Raw genomic sequence first — 19,757 nt, 5'->3', positions numbered from 1 at the left:
GCAATGAAAATGCCAATGGGGAAAAACATAGGCACTAGAGGTGCTATAGAAGACTACCTAGGGAGTTCCTAAATGCTGTGAAAGTACAGGAAAATCGAAATCAGATATTAGATATTAGGGCAAAGCTCATAGAATATGGAAGGGAGAATGTCATTTCCATGAACATTCAAAGACCCTTCGTAAAGTTACCCAATGATAGCAAATCAGTCTCATTGTGGAGTAGATGGTTTTAATGATTCTAACGAAAGCTAGTATCAAGTAAACTAGAATAAATGGAGAATTCTGCTCTAAAGTGTAAGAGAACTACACAACTTGGAATCAGAAAGAACTTCAGAGGAGTTTTAACCCAGCGCCTTCCTTTGCAGATGGGTGGCTGAGAGCATCCAGAGACGTGAAGTCATCTGCCCAGCTTCTAAACCGACTGCAGAATGTGAAGGCAATGATATTTTAAAAAGGCGCGGCCTCCAGATTCCTCCGCCCCACATCAAGGTATCTCTTTACTGAAGAAAAAACTGTTCTTGGACTGAAACCGCCCTTCTGAATGTGCTTTGTCATGCATATATATATTCTTGACAGGGGGTTAGCCCAGGCACTCAAGAAACAGCACGGCCTCAAACTTCACTCAAACAGGCTTAACCACACAGTCTGAAACAGAACCCAAACACCTCCACACAAGAGGACCAGAAATATTTTGACTGCTCTCCAAAATTCTGTGAACAGTCTCTTTGTTTGACTTTTCAGTTAAGGAACAGATATGAATCAGGATTCTTCCTGGGGGTGGGGTGGGGGGAACGTTCCAATTTGAACTACATCACATCACAAAGAATTCCTAGTTCTGAGAAATTAAAAGGGCAGAGCTTTTGAGTCTTGTTCTCAGAGTGCACCTCTTCCAAAGCATGCTGCGATTCTAACTCAACCTGCTAACACCACTGGTTTGCAAATACAAAGTGATGTCATGATTTTTAATAGATAAGCATAGTGTGCATATAAAGTCCCGCATGTGGGGTGGGGAACTTCTGCCCATTGGGCCAAACAAGGCCCATGAAATCATCTGATCTGGCCCTCCCAGGGCAACTACAGGCGGGACTCAAAATCAGCAAATCTGTAGCAGGCTCATTTTTAAGGTGATAATTTTGTATGGCTTGCAAATGATATTATAAAAATTCAAATTTTGCCCTTGGCAGAAAAAAGGCTCTACACTCCTGCATGAGAAAGTGGAACGTGGAATATTTTGATTTTGTATAATGTTTCTGTGTATAAAGAGCCCCTATGTATCAAACACTACAGGAACCTTGCAAGGTGGGCAGAAATAACTTCTACCCATTTACAAAGGAAGAATCTGCAGCCTAGAGTGGGCTAAGACTTTGCCATGGACTGGAAACACAGAACACCTCTCTTCTACTACAGCACGACTCCCACTAAACCACAATACTTGAGATGTGTGCAGAGACTCAGTGTAACTCAGAAGGGAACAAAACATGGTGTAAGATTCCTAACCAAAGGGTCTTATCAAAATGACACAAAGCAATTATCCCAGGATATCTCTGATAAAAACTGGGAAACTATACTGTCAGAATTCTTTAGTCTTTTTAGAAATTAAAGCATTACATTAATGTTAAAGCTGTTTCCAACTTAATCAGCTCACTACAGCTTTATTTTTCTGGTAGGTTAGTGAAATCTACACGAGGGGCTGAAAGACTGCATCTTAACATGTATAACACCATGCTGAGTTCCCCAGGCCACCACAGTTTACGCCTTGGCCTTGACCAAGGTGGTGCTGGCATGCACCTCATAACAGCAGGGGTGCTTCAGGTTCATGCTGATTTTAAAGTAGTCTCCTATCTGCCCGTGATATCTCATGAGTTACAGATTTCAATGCAAATATTTGTCTTTTTTTTGTTCCATACTCTGAGCTTCTCAGTCTCTACTCCTCCCTTTGTTCTAAGTTGATAATCCAAATTTATTTTCCTAAGAGTCATTGAAAACAAACTTCACACCAAATAGTACTAAAAACTTTACTTTCTTTAAGGATTTCCTCTTAACAAATTGCTCATGGACAGACGAGCTACACACAAACAACAAAATCTTGAGTCTACTGACCAAGCCAATCATTTAGTCTTAAAAGTCATCCCTTAAGTTTTAAACTTACCTCCTTAATTTCCTGGCATAAATCACATATAATAATGGCAGATAAGTCATTTAACTTTTTAGAAATAATGATCAAAATAGCATTTTTACATTGACTTCGTTGAACATCACTCAAAGACTAAAAAGGGAAATTGATCCCAAAAACCCAAGGTTGTTCTACACTTGAGGTATTCAAATAAAAACTATTTGCTAATTTGAATAATCATGGCTCCCCAATTTTAAAAAAGGACCAAGAACTATTGCTCTATTTTGTGGCAGGAAGCTAGTGACAAAGCACAGGACCTCACCTTTAGATAGTAGACCAGAAGTTCATTCAGAGCAGGGTCTGCATTCAGGTTAACTAGGAAACATTTATCATCCCCAACTTTGATTCCTGAAGACTGCAGAGATATTCCAAGACTCTCAAGCTGTTTCTGTCGCTCCTGCAAATGTATCAAAGAAATATAAATTCCACAGCTACTGAGGCAGCAGTATATAAAATATCTCATAATAGCAAGTTAATAATTCAGTATAATTCTAATTCAATATGCTATCTTCAGATATGATATTAAACATCACTGCATTTTTCTCTTCTTCCCAAATGAGTCATTTTACTAAGTAAATTTTTTAAAAAATAAAGTTCATTACAAATAGCAACCACATGTCCTACTGAGTTCTCAATTTCCCTTCTTAAACATTTCTAACAACTAGAACTCATACATTCTCTTGTATTAATTCTGCATGAATGAGCCCGTGAGGGCATCTTCCTCAACCCAAACCCTTCTCAAGAGCCAAGCAGTCACTGCACTCTTCTGCTTGACCTCTTCAGTGACTCTCAGGCAAGGACAAAGACCAAAGTCCCTCACTGCAGATCCCAGGGCCCTTCGTCCTGGCCCATTTCCTCTCCTTCGTTTTTCCTCACTCCTGCTTTCAAACTCTGCACCACATTAACATGGAACATGTTTCAGGGCCCTGCAAGTGCCAAGAACGCTCTTTTCTTGCTTCAGCTTCAGGTATTTTACACCTGTTCCTTTTATCTGGAGCAGACTTGCCCTCATACTTGCTTGCCATCTGTTTACATGATCATTCCTCCCACATCAGAACGTAAGCTGTGTGGGAATGAATCCCTCTTGCTAACTGCTGAGTTCCCAGCATCTAGCAGAGGGCAGGCACATCATGAGCACTCAAAGCTGCAGTGCCATGAATGTATTCTAAAAAATCGTTTTAAAATATATACATATATACATATAATTTTCATGGTATCAGTGCAAAATTTTAAATAAGTAGATAAAACCCTGCATAAGCACTCAAGCACTGTTTTCTTTTTTTTAAGGCACTGTTTTTCTTTTATTTAAGTACTACAAACTTCATGCATTGCGTAAGTACAACTTTAGGAACACAGCAATTCTTCCCACCATATTCACTGTCCCATCCACACTTCCATCCCTCCTCCTCCCCCCTCTCCCATTCCCAGTCCCATTCTCCCTTAAGATCCATTTTCAATTAACTTTATACACAGAAGACCAACTCCATACTAAGTAAAGAATTCAACAATTTGCACAAAAAAAGAAAAAAAAACTGTTCCTCAACAGTAGAGACAAGGGCTGTTCAAAGTCATTGCATCTCAAAGTTAATTTCACCTTTTTAGAAACTTAATTAACTTTAAAGAAGCACAAAGAAAGATACATCTTTTGCAAGCATTTAGACATAACTTTAAGACATAAGAATATTCTCCACTTAATACATTAAAAGAAAGTAAGTCCTTGAGAACAAGTTTTATCATTAATTAAGGAAACACCTAAGAAAACAAGCAATGGAGTTGGACACTTAGGTGTAACTAAAACTTATGAGACTTAAGAATATCCACCACTTAAATACACTAAAACAAAATAAATATTTGAGAACAAGTTTTACTATTAACTCTCAAAACACAACTCTTTGAGGACAGAGGCCTTGCATGGGAAATTAGTATACAGTGACTCCTGTTATTAATTTAACAATCAAGCACTATTTTTATAACATGAGCCTTTATTTGTATGTGCCTGTCTAGTTCTGAGCCATATAATATAGGAAAGTATGTACTTAAGAGGATACACATCCATTACACAACTGGATGCCCTAGGATTAAGTGGAACTGTGGCAGGGTAAGGTCATCTATGACAATGGATAAACATAAACAGCAAGCAGTGAGAAGTCACAATCACCCACGACCTTTTATTCTGGGGGCAGCACCAAACTAAGTCTTTTAACTAGGGCCACACAGTTAAGCCTGCAGCATAATTAAAATAAAGCAATCTATTGCTATTTCTTTCCATTTTATAAAGTCTTATCTTTTTGTTTATGCATTTACTTGAGAAGGTGAGACAGACAGAAGACAGAAAGATGGTTCATCTGCTGGTGCACTTTCCAAATGCCCATAACTGAGTGCTGAAACTCAATCCAGGTCCCCCACTTGGGTGACAGAAACTCAGTTACTTGAACAATCCCCACTGCCTCCAGGGCCTGCACTGGCAGGAAGCTAGAGCTAGGAACCAAGGTGGCTGTGGAAGCCAGGTATTTCAATATGGGATGTGAGCATCTTAACCGGTACCCTAACCCAAAGGCCAAATGCCTGCCCCAGAATTTTGCTATTTCTAGGCACACCATCCTAATTTATATGTTCACTGATGCTTAACTGTCTCTTCTAACAAAAAGAACTACAAGGTTCTTTCAGAAGTCTGGGAGAGTTTAATACTCGCAATGCCAACAAGTGATTATTGTTGATAAACAACATGTACATGGGGCCAGTGCTGTGGTGCAGGTTAATCCTCCGCTTGCAATGCCTGCATCCCATATGAGTGCCAGTTCTAATCCCGGAAGCTCCTCTTCTGATCTAGCTCTCTGCTATGGCCTAGGAAAGCAGAAGATGGCCCAAGCACTTGGGCCCTAGCACGCACATGGAAGACCTGGAAAAAGCTCCTGGCTTCAGATAGGCCCATCTCAGGCCACTGCAGTCATTTGGGGAGTGAACCAGCAAATGGAAGACCTTTCTCACTGTTGCTCCCTCTCTCTCTAACACTACCTATCAAATGAATAAGTCCAACTTATCAACCTCTATTTAAAAAAAAAATGTACATAAAATAAGGAAAGGAATTCAACTATTTATTTTTTCAAAATTATCACAATTAGCAAACTGCTGTTTTATTCTACCTTCCTATACATTTTTCTGTTGCTTGAGATTATATAACAGTAATATACCATAAAATTTTTGGGTAAATGAAAAACAGGAACAATGGTGGAAAACTGTCCATTTGTTATTACATTTCCTGTCAAAAATTTAAGTTTTTAATCATCTCAAAAGTTACAAATACTTGCAACACCTAGGAACAAGCTCATAAAAACATTATATGATAAAATACAGTTATGTAGAGATATCATGAAATCTTGCTTCTGGTATCAAGGGTTGACCAACTTTCTCTATAAAATGTCAGGTGGCAAGTATTTCAGTCTTGGTGGGCCACATGGTCCATGTCACAACTACTCAGCTCTGCTAGCTGAGCCAAAGAGAACACAAAAAACAAATGAGCTCCGCTGTGCTCCAACACAAACACAAACATGAGTGGCAGACCAGGTTCCATCCATGAGCAGTCTGCCAAACCTGATCAACCTCAAGGTTTTGATATCACTTAAGTATATATTTGGTTTTTGTTTTTTAACAATTTATTTATTTGAAAGGCAGTTACAGAGAGAGAGAGAGAGAGAGAGAGAGGGAGGGAGGGAGGGAGGGAGGGAGGGAGGGAGGGAGAGAGAAAGGTCTTTCATCTGCTGGTTCACTCCCCAAATGGCCGCAACGGCCGGGGGTGGGCCAGGTTAAAGCCAGGAGCTTCATCCAGGTCTTCCCATGGGTGCAGGGGCCCAGGGACTTGGTCCACTGTCTGCTGCTTTCCGAGGTGCATTAGCAGGAAGCGGGACTGGAGTGGAGCAGCCAGGATTCAAACCAGCACCCATATGGAACACCACCATGCAGGCAGTAGCTTAACCCATTAAGCCATAATGTTGGCCCCAAATGTGATTTAATAAATATAAATTTCGAAAGTACAACTTTTGGATTATAGCGGCCCAAGTGTGCATTTTTAATGGGAACGTAAAGATGGAAATGAGAGAAAATCTGGCCTGGTAGACAGAGTACCCAAATTAGAAAATAGTCATCTTGAGTTCTGTTTACTCAAAAGCATTATTGAGGGGTTGGTGTTGTGCTACAGTGGGTTAAGCTGCCATCTGTGACACCAGCATCCTGTATGGTCACCTGCTCATGTCCTGCCTGCTCCACTTCTGATCCAGTTCCCTGCTAATGTGCCTGGGAAAGCAGCAGAAGACAGCCCAGGTGCTTGGGCCCTGCCACCCAAGTGGGAGACCCAGAAGAAGCTCCTGCCTTTGGTCTGGTCCAGTCCTGGCTGTTGAGGCCATTTGGGGAAAGAATAGCAGATAAAAGATCTCAATCTCTCTCTCTCTCTCTCTCTCACTGCCTTTCAGATATGTAAATCTTAAAAAAAAAAAACCACCACCGTTAAAAACACTAAAACTTCCTTTTCCTTGAGAACCTTACAAACTCATTAGGCGATAAAACTTTACACGGACAATTAAACTGTAAAGCACTGCATATTTAGGGGTCAAAAGGCGCCTACAGGCTACCTGGGAATTCTACAGCAGGGGTCATGTCTGGAGCTGGCACACTAGACCACAGGGGTCATAGCAAGAGCCTGGCTGACTGGCAACAGCCCCAAAGATGATACGCAAAATCTTTGAGAAAAGAAATCCACTCAATCGAGTCTACCTAGAATTTCCCAAATTTACCTGGTGACCATGCACTCATTAATGGGGGCTGGTACCGTGGTATAGTGGGTAAAACCGCTGCCTGCAGTATCAGCATCCCATATGGGCACCGGTTTGAATCTCGGCTGCTCAACTTCCAGTCCAGCTCTCTGCTATGGCCTGGGAAAGCAGTGGAAGATGGCCCAAGTCCTTGGGCCCCTGCACCCATGTGGTAGACACAAAAGAAGCTCCTGGCTTCAGATCAGCACAGCTCCAGCCGTTGTGGCCATTTGGGGGGTAAACCAGCAGATGGAAGACCTCTCTCTCTGCCTCTCCTTCTCTGTAACTCTGATGACTTTCAAATAAATAAATAAATATTAAAACAGGCGACTCATCCATATTCTATGCTATCCTGTCAAAAATACATTTTGGGAAATGCCAATCTTGACTGGGAAGAGACAGACCATCTGCACACCAGGCTTTCTCAATGAGAGGGTGGGAGGGCCAGCAGCACTAGTGCCTCCAGGCTTGGAGAGACTGGGGTTGAAGGAGGTGCTAGATAAGACACAGGGCTCCTGGGAGCAAGGCACACAAATGTTAAAGAGGAGCTTCCCTTGCACTTGCTCACTCAGACTCGCCCAGGTTTGTGTCAGCACAAGGGCACATCAAAGTCAACACTTTTGGGAAGAAGTGTGACAAACAAAAGACACAAAAGATGCTCTGAGGCAGCGGAAAACAGACAAAAGGGAGCAGAACAACAAAGGAAGAAAGTGGAAAAGGAGGCACAGTGGCGAATGAAAAAGCAAAATTGGGGCGGAACTTTCCTAACAACCGTTCATCAGATGTCACAGTAGCAGCAGGAGAAGTCTGAGCTGCGCATCCCGAGTACCACTGTATAGACTTAAAAGTATTTTCAGAACACATACACACTGCTTCCTTTTAATGCACGCACCAGGACATCCAAGATTCTACCAAAGTACCTAGAAGTCTTAGTGATGGAGACACCAAAGAAAAAAAGACTTTTCATTTACATTTTTTCTTCAAATGTAAGACAGTTGATGGCCATAAAGAAATGATCACAAATGGAATGGATCGGTACCCCTCAAGCTAGTGTTTCCAGCTAAACAAACAGGTGTAAATAATTGCATGGTGGGAAAGAACTCTGCTGTCTATTATGCTTTCCTTCAGTGTGCATAATAAAATGATTTTAATATTCTTTTGTTTCCATGATCACCTGTCCTAAATTAAACTGTAGGGCTTTAGCTTCCTTATTTTTGTTGTTAGTTACTGATATTGGTATATATTTCCTCTATTTTTTTTTTTTTTGACAGGCAGAGTGGACAGTGAGAGAGAGAGAAAGGTCTTCCTTTGCCGTTGGTTCACCCTCCAATGGCCACCGCTGCAGCCGGCGCACCGTGCTGATCCGATGGCAGGAGCCAGGAGCCAGGTGCTTTTCCTGGTCTCCCATGGGGTGCAGGGCCCAAGCACCTGGGTCATCCTCCACTGCACTCCCTGGCCACAGCAGAGAGCTGGCCTGGAAGAGGGGCAACCGGGACAGAATCCGGCGCCCCAACCGGGACTAGAACCCGGTGTGCCGGCGCCGTAAGGTGGAGGATTAGCCTATTGAGCCACGGCGCCGGCCCTATATTTCCTCTAAATTAAACTAGTATTGTTTAAGGAAACTGGCGATTTTGCTTGTCAAGAAAATGATATTAAAGGCAATAGTTTCATTTTTTAAAAACATCAATGCTTTGGGGCTGGTGCTTTGGTGCAGCAGGCTAAGCCTCTGCTTGTGGCGCTGGCATCCCCTATGGATGCCAGTTCTAGTCCCAGCTGCTTCTCTTCTGATCCAGCTCTCTGCTATGGCCTGGAAAGGCAGTAGAAGATGGCCCAAGTGCTTGGGCCCCTATACCTACATAGGCGACCTGGAAGAAGCTCCTGGCTTCAGTTAGGCCCAGTTCCAGCCATTGCAGACATTTGGGGAATGAACCAGTGGAAGGAAGACCTTTCTCTCTGTCTTCCCCTCTTTCTGTAACCCTCTCAAGTAAATTAAAAAAAAAAATCTTAATAAAAAGCCCAAAGATTATTTTTTTTAAAAGCATTTGGGAACAGCTCAAAAGGCTCACACCGCAGAGTCCACAATGGACAATTACTAGAATGACATAATTTATGAAAAATAGGAAGTAAGATACATGGTAAGAAGTATTTTAAAGACTTGTGTGTTCTCTCTACTACTTGGGGAGTATGGGAATATGTTTTAAGGAAACTCAATGCAAGGAGGGAACCAAAACGAGACTGGCCACATGTTTTTCTTTGATGAAGCTGACAGAACACCTGTGGATTTAGTATAATATTCTCTCATTTGTATCTATTTTGAAAATAGATATAATAAACAAGCTTTAAAATGGAATTATACCCTAGTCTGTACCAAGATATAGCTATACATACACAACATTCACTGCAAGCTAATAGTAGCACTGTCTTACATCACCTAATGCACAATTTTAGACAGCCTGTTTAAAGATGGAGACTATGGGGTGACAAAAGATGCTGCAAGTTCTCTACGCTCTCTAATAGAAGAATGGTCAAAAGCTTTTGGGATATTTAACTTAGAGAAGGAAGGGCAAGAGGCCGAGGTAAGACTTAAGCGAGCCGAACAAACGAATTGGATGGCAACAGTTCCTATGTTGCAGGACTACTGAGAAGATTACAGAAGACCACATAGTTAAAAGTGCTAGGCAAAAGGACCAATTCCTAAGGGTACCCAATAAATGTTGACTGTCACTGTCACCGTGAGTTACCACATACAGGTGGGACACTTCCACTCTTAGAAGAAAAACAAGCTAGGTCAGAGGGGAAGAAATGACAGAAGATTTCAATTAACTAGCTGCTATCTGAGTTGTTCAACCATGAAAAGACCACTAGATTGGGTGCTGAGCTCCGGATCACCATGCACACATTTCTAAAACAAAGGGTGCATAATCATGTAGCAGGAAAGCCATGAAGTAAGGGTTTTATTTAGAACGTAGACCTTTTAGTGTTTTCTCCCAATGCTAAACTTGACTAGCTCTTCCTAGACTAATGCCAACATTCCCACCCTAAGATTTCACAACTCTTTATTAAGTTTTCTTACCAAAAAAGGATAGTCACCTCAGGCTTGGACATTTCATATTACTTTCCCTGAGCTGTCACATGGAAGCAAGAAGCTCATAATCCAAAATCTATCACTAGTGATGTTATAATTCCATTAAGTTCCTTAGTTCTGCAAATCATTTAATGAGGGGATCAGAGTCAGAGACTACAAAGCAGTTACTTCATTTTAAAAAAACCTTCAAGATTACTAATACTGAAGAGTTAATTAGAGTTAATTATTTCTTACATAATAATCTATTGAAAATATAGCACTTTATCCTCCAAATTAATTTGGTAAACTACAGACGCTTTTAGACCTAGATTCCTACTAACAGTGGCAGACTTGTCACTGGCAGAAGGGGCCAGAAATGCCAGTTGAGTCCACTGTATAAACTGCTACAAAATTAAGAAACACAAACCTGTGCGATCTCCTCGGTTTTCCTTAATTTTTCCTCCCAGGTCACAGTCATTTCCTGGATTAGCTTCTCGGATTCTTCCAGCCGGTCTTTCAATTCTGGAGATTTCATTGCCTACAAGCAGAATGTTACTTCATGAAACGTCTGGACGAAGCCCTGGAAAAAGAAGTTGCCAACTCTGCAAGGACCTATGTGACCATCTGTCTCCTCTCAGCTGTGCAGCTGAGATCACTGATCCCACTACCTGGGCCACGGTGAAGACTAGAAACTCAAACTATCGGAGGTACATTTAAAAGGAAGACTAGGGACCAGCGCTGCGGCACAGTGGGCTAAGCCTCCACCTGCGGTGCTGGCATCCCATATGGGTGCCAGTTCATGTCCCGGCTGCTCCTCTTCTGATCCAGCTCTCTGCAATGGCCTGGGAAAGCAGTAGAAGATGGTCCAAGAGCTTGGGCCCCTGCACTCATGTGGGAGACCAGGAAGAAGCCTTTGGCTCCTGGCTTCAGATCGTCCCAGCTCCAGCCGTTGTGGTCATTTGGGGAGTGAATCAGTGCATGGAAGACCTTTCTCTCTGTTTCTCCTTCTCACTGTCTGAACTCTACCTCTCAAATAAATAGAATCTTAAAAAAATAAAATAAAAGGAAGACTAATTCTTCCTTTTCCTCCAACCTACTGTGAAGATCTCATTCCTTTTTAAATTCTAATAGGTAAAGTATCTAGCTTCATACACAGGATTCAATTGAGTCTTTATGGATGACTTAGGAATTTACTCAAATATATACAGACTAATGTGTACATGCTGCAAAGTGGATGGTGCTAATAATACTAAGTTTGCTTGTAACTTCCCAAGAACCCTGACCTGTAAAATTATAAAAAGAGGATAAAATTCAACAGGCAATGACATGCTCAAGGTAGCTGTCCTAACTATATTTTCCTTATTTACTCCCAGAATAGGGTTCTGAAGAAAAGGGCTGTGGTGCCAGCCCCAGGAACAGCCCCCTAGTGCAAAATGACTGTAGTGCAGAAATGCTCGCTACAGCAGGAACCCTTAATCTGGTATTTCACTCCACATTTCAAGAGACGCTTCAATGTATGAATGTATGAGAATTATGTAGGTTCTCAAAATCAGTAACAAAACAAATCATTTCATGAGGGGATCAGAGTCAGAGAATGCCTTGTAGACTACACAGAAGGCTGCAGAAATTGAGGACAGTAAAGAGATGGGTACTTTAGCTAGAGCTGTTTTCCTACAAACATAATTAATCCCCAACATGGAAAGGTCGGGTCATTAAGGTGTGAAAGACCTCAAGATTTCCATTCTGAATTCCATCACTTAATGAATAAGATTAAAAACATCTGTTGGATTCCTCTTCCAATCAATCCATGCCCACTCATTTCTGGCACTAAGCTGAATCACGTATGGTTTGTTTCTGGTCACTCCCTTGCTCTCCCCTATGCTATAATATCTCTTTGCTCTCGTCTGCTGCCTGGCTACACATGAAAAATATTTTCGAAGTTCTCTGTGTTCTCTCTCTTATTCAAACCTTTTAACACCTATGAAAACTCTCAATTTCAAATGTGACAACCTTTCTTTACTTCTCAGTTCCAACTTCTCATCCTGTAGGAAATTTGAAAACTCTCAGCAGAGGACTCATCACCGGAGGCCAAAGGAAGAAACCCTGAGCTCTGGCTTGAAGAGCCTTCCCTGGATGCACAGGGCGCTGCCCGGCGCTGCCTCTTACCTCTGCTTTCGTGAGCTGCTCTCGCAGTTTCTCAACTTCCTCCCGGAGGTCTCGGATAATCCGTGCGTTCGGATCCTCGTTCACCACAGCGTGGTTCACAATGTGCTTGGCGCGATCTGCATACCGCAGTGTGGAAAGGGTTTCATCATAGTTATCGGCTGCCGGACTCACAGTTGCCACCATTGCGGTCTTGCTGTTACCCCCCAGGCTGTCCTGCAGGAGGGGGAAGAAAAGAAGGTGCATTTTAGGGAACTTGAAGTCAAACACGGTGAAGTAAGCTCAAGGTCAAACACATATTTAATGACAAAACTAGAGCTAAAAGCAGGTATACTGACTCAAATCCTATGTTGTTTGTTCTCAAAAAGGGAGGAGCTTTGATTTTTGAGAAAAGACAGGGAAGAAATATGAAGCCTGCATTTATTTCAGTTTCACAAAAATTAATTCTAAGTCCATTTGTCCCATTTTACAGGCAACAGAATAGCCTAAGTGAGCAGAAAACTCAGAATGAAGAAAAGATGGCTTAAATGCCAGCAAAATCTTCCCTAGAAGAACTGAACAAATGTGATAATGAGCACACATCTGATGGCTGTGCTACTTACCTGGGAAGCTCTGGGAAGCCTAAATAATGATGCACAAAGTTGTGGCTACAAGCTATCAGATACCTAGTAAAGTTTCCAAAACATAAAATTATAGTCTTATGAAACCAGACACATTATAGAGCTTTTTTTTTTCTTCCTGATAACCCTTCAAAAACTAACAGAACAGGTTTCTGGTTCTACACAAAAGTCTCCGCAGTTCGGACAAGGATACCGACAGAAGGCTTGTCCTGTTCATTATACTGCAATTGACAGGCACAGTGAAATGGGCTTTGGAACTGTCTTCCAACATACAGAAAAAAAGACTTTGCATCTGAGAATATTAGAAGTAACAAGATACCACTCAATCACAAAACTCAATTTGGGACATTCGTCCATCAGAGCGAGGCAGATGCAAACAAGACTGAATGGAATCCACCTGTGGTGGACAGCGCCAGAAGTGGCTCCCACTATCCTCACCTCCTGGTGTTCATCCCCAGCCCTGGACAGTAGCCAGAACTTTCTGTTGAGCGTCTGATGAACAGAATACAGCAGAAGTGATAGCAAGTCACTTTTTTTTTTTTTTTTTTTTTTGACAGGCAGAGTTAGACAATGAGAGAGACAGAAAGGTCTTCCTTCCATTGGTTCACCCCCCAAATGGCTGCCACGGCTGGCACTGCGCCGATCTGAAGCCAGGAGCCAGGTGCTTCCTCCTGTCTCCCATGCGAGTGCAGGGCCCAAGCACCTGGGCCATCCTCCACCGCACTCCCGGGCCACAGAAGAGAGCTGGACTGGAAGAGGAACAACCAGGACACAATCCGGCACCCCAACCAGGACTAGAACCCAGGGTGCCGGCGCCACAGGTGGAGGATTAGCCAAGTGAGCTGTGGCGCCGGCCTGGCAAGTCACTTCTGAGATCAACACAAGGTGGTTCTGTCTTGGGCACATTCTCCTGCTCTGGGGGAAACCAGTTGCCATGAGCAGAGAAGACCCCATGAATAGACCCCATAGAGCGAGTCTGGAAGCAGACCTACTAAAGTCTGCCCAGCAACCACAGAAAGCAGACCCTACCACCACCAAGCGACAGACCTTGGCCAAAACCACAGAGAGGCTGATTGCTGCTTCCAGCTGTTACGTTTGGGGAGAAATCATTTACAGAGCCACAGATAAACTACTCACACACTGCTAAACCACGCCAAGCTGAGAAGAGTTATCCAGATAAGACTCAGTGGCCTCCCTGAGTAATCTCAAGATTAGAGAGAAATTCCAAAAGGCCAGTAACATGGAAATCATCAGCTCATAATAAAACTGTATTTTTGGACAATACCTACAGAAAAATTATTACTGAAAACATAACTTTTTTCCAACTCCAATATGTTTAAAATGTGTTACATAGATAATATTTGCATATGTACTTAGTTCTCAGATTTCTAAAGCTGATGACTGGCACCCCCATTTTACTGATGGGAAAACATTTATTCTGATAGAGGAGGTTAAATAATCTGCCCAAAAAACCCAGAACTAGTAAGGTAAAAAAATATTCCAGCCAAGCTAGATTCTGTTTTCAAGTTCAAAAGGACTTCCCAATATTTACTTGGTAATACATAGTTCAGATCTGAGGATTAAGACAGATTTGACCCCCTCCAAATTATTTCTTAGTATCAAGAACAACATAATACCTGAACTACTGATAACAATTCAATACAGTCACAGACAAGATACCAATTTATCCAGTACTAAAAATTTGTTTTTCCACAGAAAACATGGTTGTATTGTCAGAGAAAATATACTTTAATGCATGAAAAGGCAGGAAATAATTTGGGATTTCAAATCTATCATTGCTTGTTTTACTTTTCACTAATAGACACTCATTTCACACTGGTGGTGCCCAAGATTTGGCAACTTCCAGAAAAATGTCATGAAGACTGCCATGCACACTGATGAGATTCAAATGGGACATGAAGAGTAGCCAGGGATTAAATCCCACGTTGCACTTCAGCTCGCCAGTAGCACCACAGCGTCAGCCACATGAACCACAGGTGCTACGGGGCAAAGGGCGGCTGTGCTGATGGCTGCCAAAGGAGAAACATGCACAGACTATGCCATTATTTGTGCTGCAAAAGGGAAAGTGGGCAACAAATGCTTGGTATTTTTAAAGCCCTCATTCGGGGAGCAACAATGTGCTTACAGTAAAGTGGCCTCCTGCCATTAGTGAGAAGGAAATAGTAACAAAAGATCTGGCACTGGCTCAAGGAGAAAGAAAGCTTCTTGCTGACTCCTTAACTGTTTAATTAGGCAAACTAGACTCGCTTTGTTTCAAATTAAGTGGTCATGGGATACAAATTTAATTTTGGAAATCAAAATTTTTTAAAAGCTGAAAGAACTCTTTTCAAGTCATCTAATCAAATTGTTGCATTTTACAGACAAGAAATGAAAGCCAGGAAGACTAAGACTGGCCGACTTATCATGGATTCTAATGCTAGTTCAGAGCAGAGCTGAAATTGCCCGTTCACTCAGCTCACCCGCCCCTAAGCAACACTGTAAAAACTAAGCCAGGGTAAACACAACGTGGTGTGGCAAAAACAAGAGCAGTCAGGCAGGGGGAGCCTTCCAGACAAAGGCACCTTTGAGATCTAAATTTCAATCAGCATCACTCAGGTAAAGAGAAGCAGGGGGCATGGCAGGGGCGATGCAAGAGTGGTGGAGAACGTGCCAACGGGAGTAAGAATGTGGCCCTGGAAGCGAGACAGCACTCGCCACTTCACTAGAACTTAGAATACCAAGATCCCAAAAGGGAACAAGTTAAGAGTATTAATCTAGAAAGCTGCTGTGAGTGCTGTGCTCCTAGCTGCAGAGCACAGACCGGGCGAGAAACCTGGAAACACTGGCAGTGAAAGTGGCCTTCATTAGGGAAGCAGTACTAAGGAAGAAAAAGCACGGTGGATGCCAAAGACAACCTAGGCACTCATTCTCTACAGGAGCTGCTTGATGCTCAGAAGCCCTCGTTTAAAGACTGCCAACTCCACAGGGCAGGTGCTTGGCCTGGTGGTTAAGACCCTGGTCAGGGCACCTCCATCCTACTCGGCAGTGCCTAGGTTTCACACCTGCCTCTGGCTGCTGACTCCAGCTTCCTGCTAATGCAGACTTGGGGACAGCAGTGATGGCTCAAGTCACTGGGGGTTCCTGTCATCCAGGCGGGAGACCTGGACTGAGTTCCCAGCTTTCTGCTCCAGCCCAGGCCAGCCGCAGCATGCGTGGGCATCAGGAGAACCAGTGAACAGGGGAGTGTGAACGCGCTCTCGTTCTCAATCTGTCTTTCTGCCTTTCAAATAAACAAAAATTAAAGGGGAAAAAAAGGAGTTTTATAGCTCAAGAACACAATTATAATTCAAATGCAATGGGGAAAAAAACTGAAAAATAAACTGCAAATCTTATCCCAGATGAGTGATTTTCTGAGTTCAATGGAAGTTGTATTAAAAAGTATGCGAACCACCCCGATGTCAAATGAGGATGAAGGGGAATAGATATAGAAGGAAAAAGCAACAGAGACCTAAAAGGCACTTCAAAGAAGAATGAACTGTGTATCATCGGATTTGGAGTGGCCCTTGGGAACACTGCAAGCTCTGGAACACATTTTTAAAAAGCACTCCTATTTATGAACTTGCTGCTGAAGTCAAACAAGATACAAGGAAGGTCACATAAGCTTATAAGGAAAACTACAAAACCTGGGCTAACATTTGATCTACAACACTTATAACGTTAATGTAAACAAAAGATGAAGTGAGCTTTTTCAAAAAGTTTTGTTTTTACAAGTATTCTTCAAGCTCAAATATTTTGTCTTTCATCATTGTCTACCAAAGATGGGTAAAGTGAGCCTCCAGATGAAAAGCAACCTTTCTGAAGAGCACAGGCCAGGCGAGAAAAGTTGGGCAGTGAGGCCAGCCTTGGATTCCAGCCTTCATCCTGCCACTGTTCTGTGCACCTTCCCTGATCTGACGCTGCAGCCTACCTGACCTGCTGAGAGGCAAACGAGAGAACGCGTGGTCTCTGCTTCTACTGCCACGGGTTCCAGTTACCTGGGACATTTTATCCATGCTAGTTACATCGACAGCAGTTACTTCCTATTGTTTGAGATGGGATGAAGTAGCAAACATCACACAACAAGGACAATAATAGTCCCTCTTTCAAATCAGGCGCATCAAGGAAGTGTTTCTGTGGAACGTTTGAGGAAGAAGGAAGGATCTCACCCAGCTTTCTTCGGGAGAAAACGTGCGAGATTTTTAAGATGAATCATTGACACATTCCTTGGTAGTAAATGTTTTGTAATAATCCTTTACGAGATTTTTTTTAATTATCAAATTTGTTTACCCTTTGTTTCAAACTTCTAATTTTATTGCATTTTAGCCAAAGTGTTTAATCTATCAGAATTTCCACTGCAGCAAATTTCATTTAAGCAGAACTTAGTGACACTGATGGAAAAAATGTTTTCACTTGACAAAGCCTGTTCAGATGGTGAGCTGTTTTAGTTTACAAAATGGAATATTGGGAAATCTTTCAAGGGGTGCAGAAAGCGTTAGATCTGACTTCCCTTCACAAGGGCTGCCCCCTAAATCTGCTGTAAGTTAAGTCAGTAACTGTGACCTCTGTTCTCAACCCTAACAGAGACAGGTGGTCAACAAAGTTTTCTTTCCTTTTTTTTTTTTTTTTTTTTTTTTTAAGATTTATTTATTTATTTGAAAGTCAGAATGACAGGGAGAGAAAGAAAGACAGAGAGAGATTGAGAGATCGAAAGATCTTTCATCTGCTGATTCACTCCCCAGACGGCCTCAACAGCCAGGGCTGGGCCAGACCATACCCAGGAGCTTCCTCCAGGTCTCCCACGTGGGTATCAGGGGCCCAAGCACCTGGACCATCTTCCACTGCTTTTCCCAGGCCACCAGCAGAGAGCTGGATGGGAAGTGGAGCATCTGGGACATGAACCAGTGTCAATAAGGGATGCTGGTACTCCACGTGTAGATTTACCTGATATGCCACAATGCTGGTTCCCAGTGAATATATTCTTGATCAATGAGACAATGAATGCTCACAAAACTAAACGTGGCACACAAAATTATTTCTCCATTTTAAAAAAGTAAGGGAAAAAAAAGAGTATTAGGCAAAGTATTTTGCTCAGGGTTGACACCCTCTGTAAAAAGTTAAACTGTCACTAGAACTATATCCTCTAATACCCAGTCTATCTCCCACTAAGCACACCCCTCCACATAGACAGCGGGAACCTGGAACAGTTTTCTGTTTCATCAGACTCTATGTGCCAGTACTGTGCTGTCACGGAGTCCACCACAGATTCACATTCTAATAGTCTGAGCACACACTGAAGTTCCCTTCCTAGGTGCTGATCCATCAAGGGCAGGGAGTGGCTTACGACGCCATACAGTCTCACAGTGTCGCTCCCCGTCTTCATGGAGGAACGACACAGGACCCTGCGCTGTTCTTTCGTCTGCTCGGCCCTCCCCGGGTTTGCTGCTGGTTCTTCCCAGGTTGGCTACTATCCCTTCCACCTCCGTGGAAGGGCAGTTCCCCCTGGCCACATTCCCCACTTCCGCAGGGGAGCGGCACACCGCCGGCCGGCTCTCTTGGGGGCTGCACAGGTGTTCCCCTTAGATGTTCCCCTTAGATGTTCCTGGTGCATGCCGTCTCTCTCCTCCTTTATAGTCCTCCTCTGCCAATCCCAACTCGGCTGCCCACACGCCGAGTACGCTGCTCTCCTCCAATCAGGAGCAAGTCCTACAGTTTATTGGCTGAACTGGAGGCAGCTGTGTAGAAGCTGTTTTCTTCTCTCCCAGCACCATGTTGTGGGAGAGCAGATGCATAGAATAAGTCTTAATTCCAGTAACTTAGTCTAGTCCGAGCTGCTCCCCACACACAGCCCTTCATACAGGTTTTCTTTCTCATTTCCATTGCTCTCAGTCATAATGAATCAATTAAGCACTGAATGTGTACTCTGCTCTGTATCCTTTAATAAAAAACTCAAAGAAGCGGAAGTAGGTTAAGCCATAGCTTGGTTTGCCTGCATCCCATATCACAGTACCTGATACAAGTCTCAGCTACTCTTCTCCCCATCTAACTTCCTGTTATTGCACCTGAGAGACATCAGATGATCTGCCATCCATTCAGGAGACCCAGATAGAGTTCCTGGTTCCTGGTTTTGGTCTAGCCCTACTCCAGCTGATCCAAGAACTTGGGAAGTAAACCAGTAGATGAAGATGGATTTCTTTCTCTCTCTGCCTTGCAAATAACTCTCATTTAAAATAAGCTTAAGCAAACTAAAATGATCATGAGTCAAGTAAAACAGAATACAAGGTCCAAAATGTCAAACACAAGGACTCTCAAAACATAGAGCCACCCAGCAGTGTGTGTCAGACAGTGGAAGATCCTTTCCCATGACTCACTCAGCTGTCACATTAGCAGTGGGTCCTTCTTCTGTTTCCCCTAAGCCCCAGGCTAAATTGTGTGAGAAGGGGGTGCCCAACAACCCAACTCCATCCAGGTTCTGGGGGACTGGGATGTTAATTACTAAGAAGAAATTTATGCTCAATCCACTAAAATTGCTGTGGGTCTATGATGAATTTATCAATTATTTTGTAAGGGCCCAATAAGTACACATTTGGACACTGATATAGGAAATGGTAACTGGAGATTAATAGTACACTCTTGTCACCTTTCTTCCACAAACCACCTACAGTATGCCAGGATGGGAAAAAAACAAGAAGGAAAAAACTTACTTTGAGCAGCCATGTGAGAACGGAATCACGATAAGGAACAAATTTATTCTTGTTTTTGCCAGCACTCTGGTCTGCCAGGGCGGAGATAACCAGACCGAGGGTTGTGAGGGACCTGCACAGTACAACAAACCATAACAATTACACAAAAGGAGTAACAATTACACAACTGTCACATTTTAGCACAAAGACTGA

General features: G+C 42.8%; 1 protein-coding gene across 2 annotated transcripts in view; it reads right to left on the bottom strand.

Annotated features, from left to right (window-relative positions):
- The window catches only part of KIF13B (kinesin family member 13B), a 216,976-nt gene that overhangs the window by 92,113 nt on the left and 105,106 nt on the right, over positions 1-19,757 (bottom strand). For both annotated transcript variants that reach the window (XM_051842522.2, XM_051842523.2), the window contains exons 10-13: positions 19,566-19,677; positions 12,209-12,421; positions 10,470-10,580; positions 2,436-2,570 (exon numbers count right to left, since the gene is read on the bottom strand). In XM_051842522.2, coding sequence (XP_051698482.2) covers positions 2,436-2,570; positions 10,470-10,580; positions 12,209-12,421; positions 19,566-19,677 — 571 coding nt within the window. The remainder of the gene's footprint in view (positions 1-2,435; positions 2,571-10,469; positions 10,581-12,208; positions 12,422-19,565; positions 19,678-19,757) is intronic.

Source organism: Oryctolagus cuniculus, chromosome 2, assembly GCF_964237555.1.
Source record: "Oryctolagus cuniculus chromosome 2, mOryCun1.1, whole genome shotgun sequence".
NCBI lineage: Eukaryota > Metazoa > Chordata > Mammalia > Lagomorpha > Leporidae > Oryctolagus > Oryctolagus cuniculus.
The sequence above is the reverse complement of the archived record's forward strand: the minus strand, read 5'-3'. Positions and strand labels throughout refer to the sequence as shown.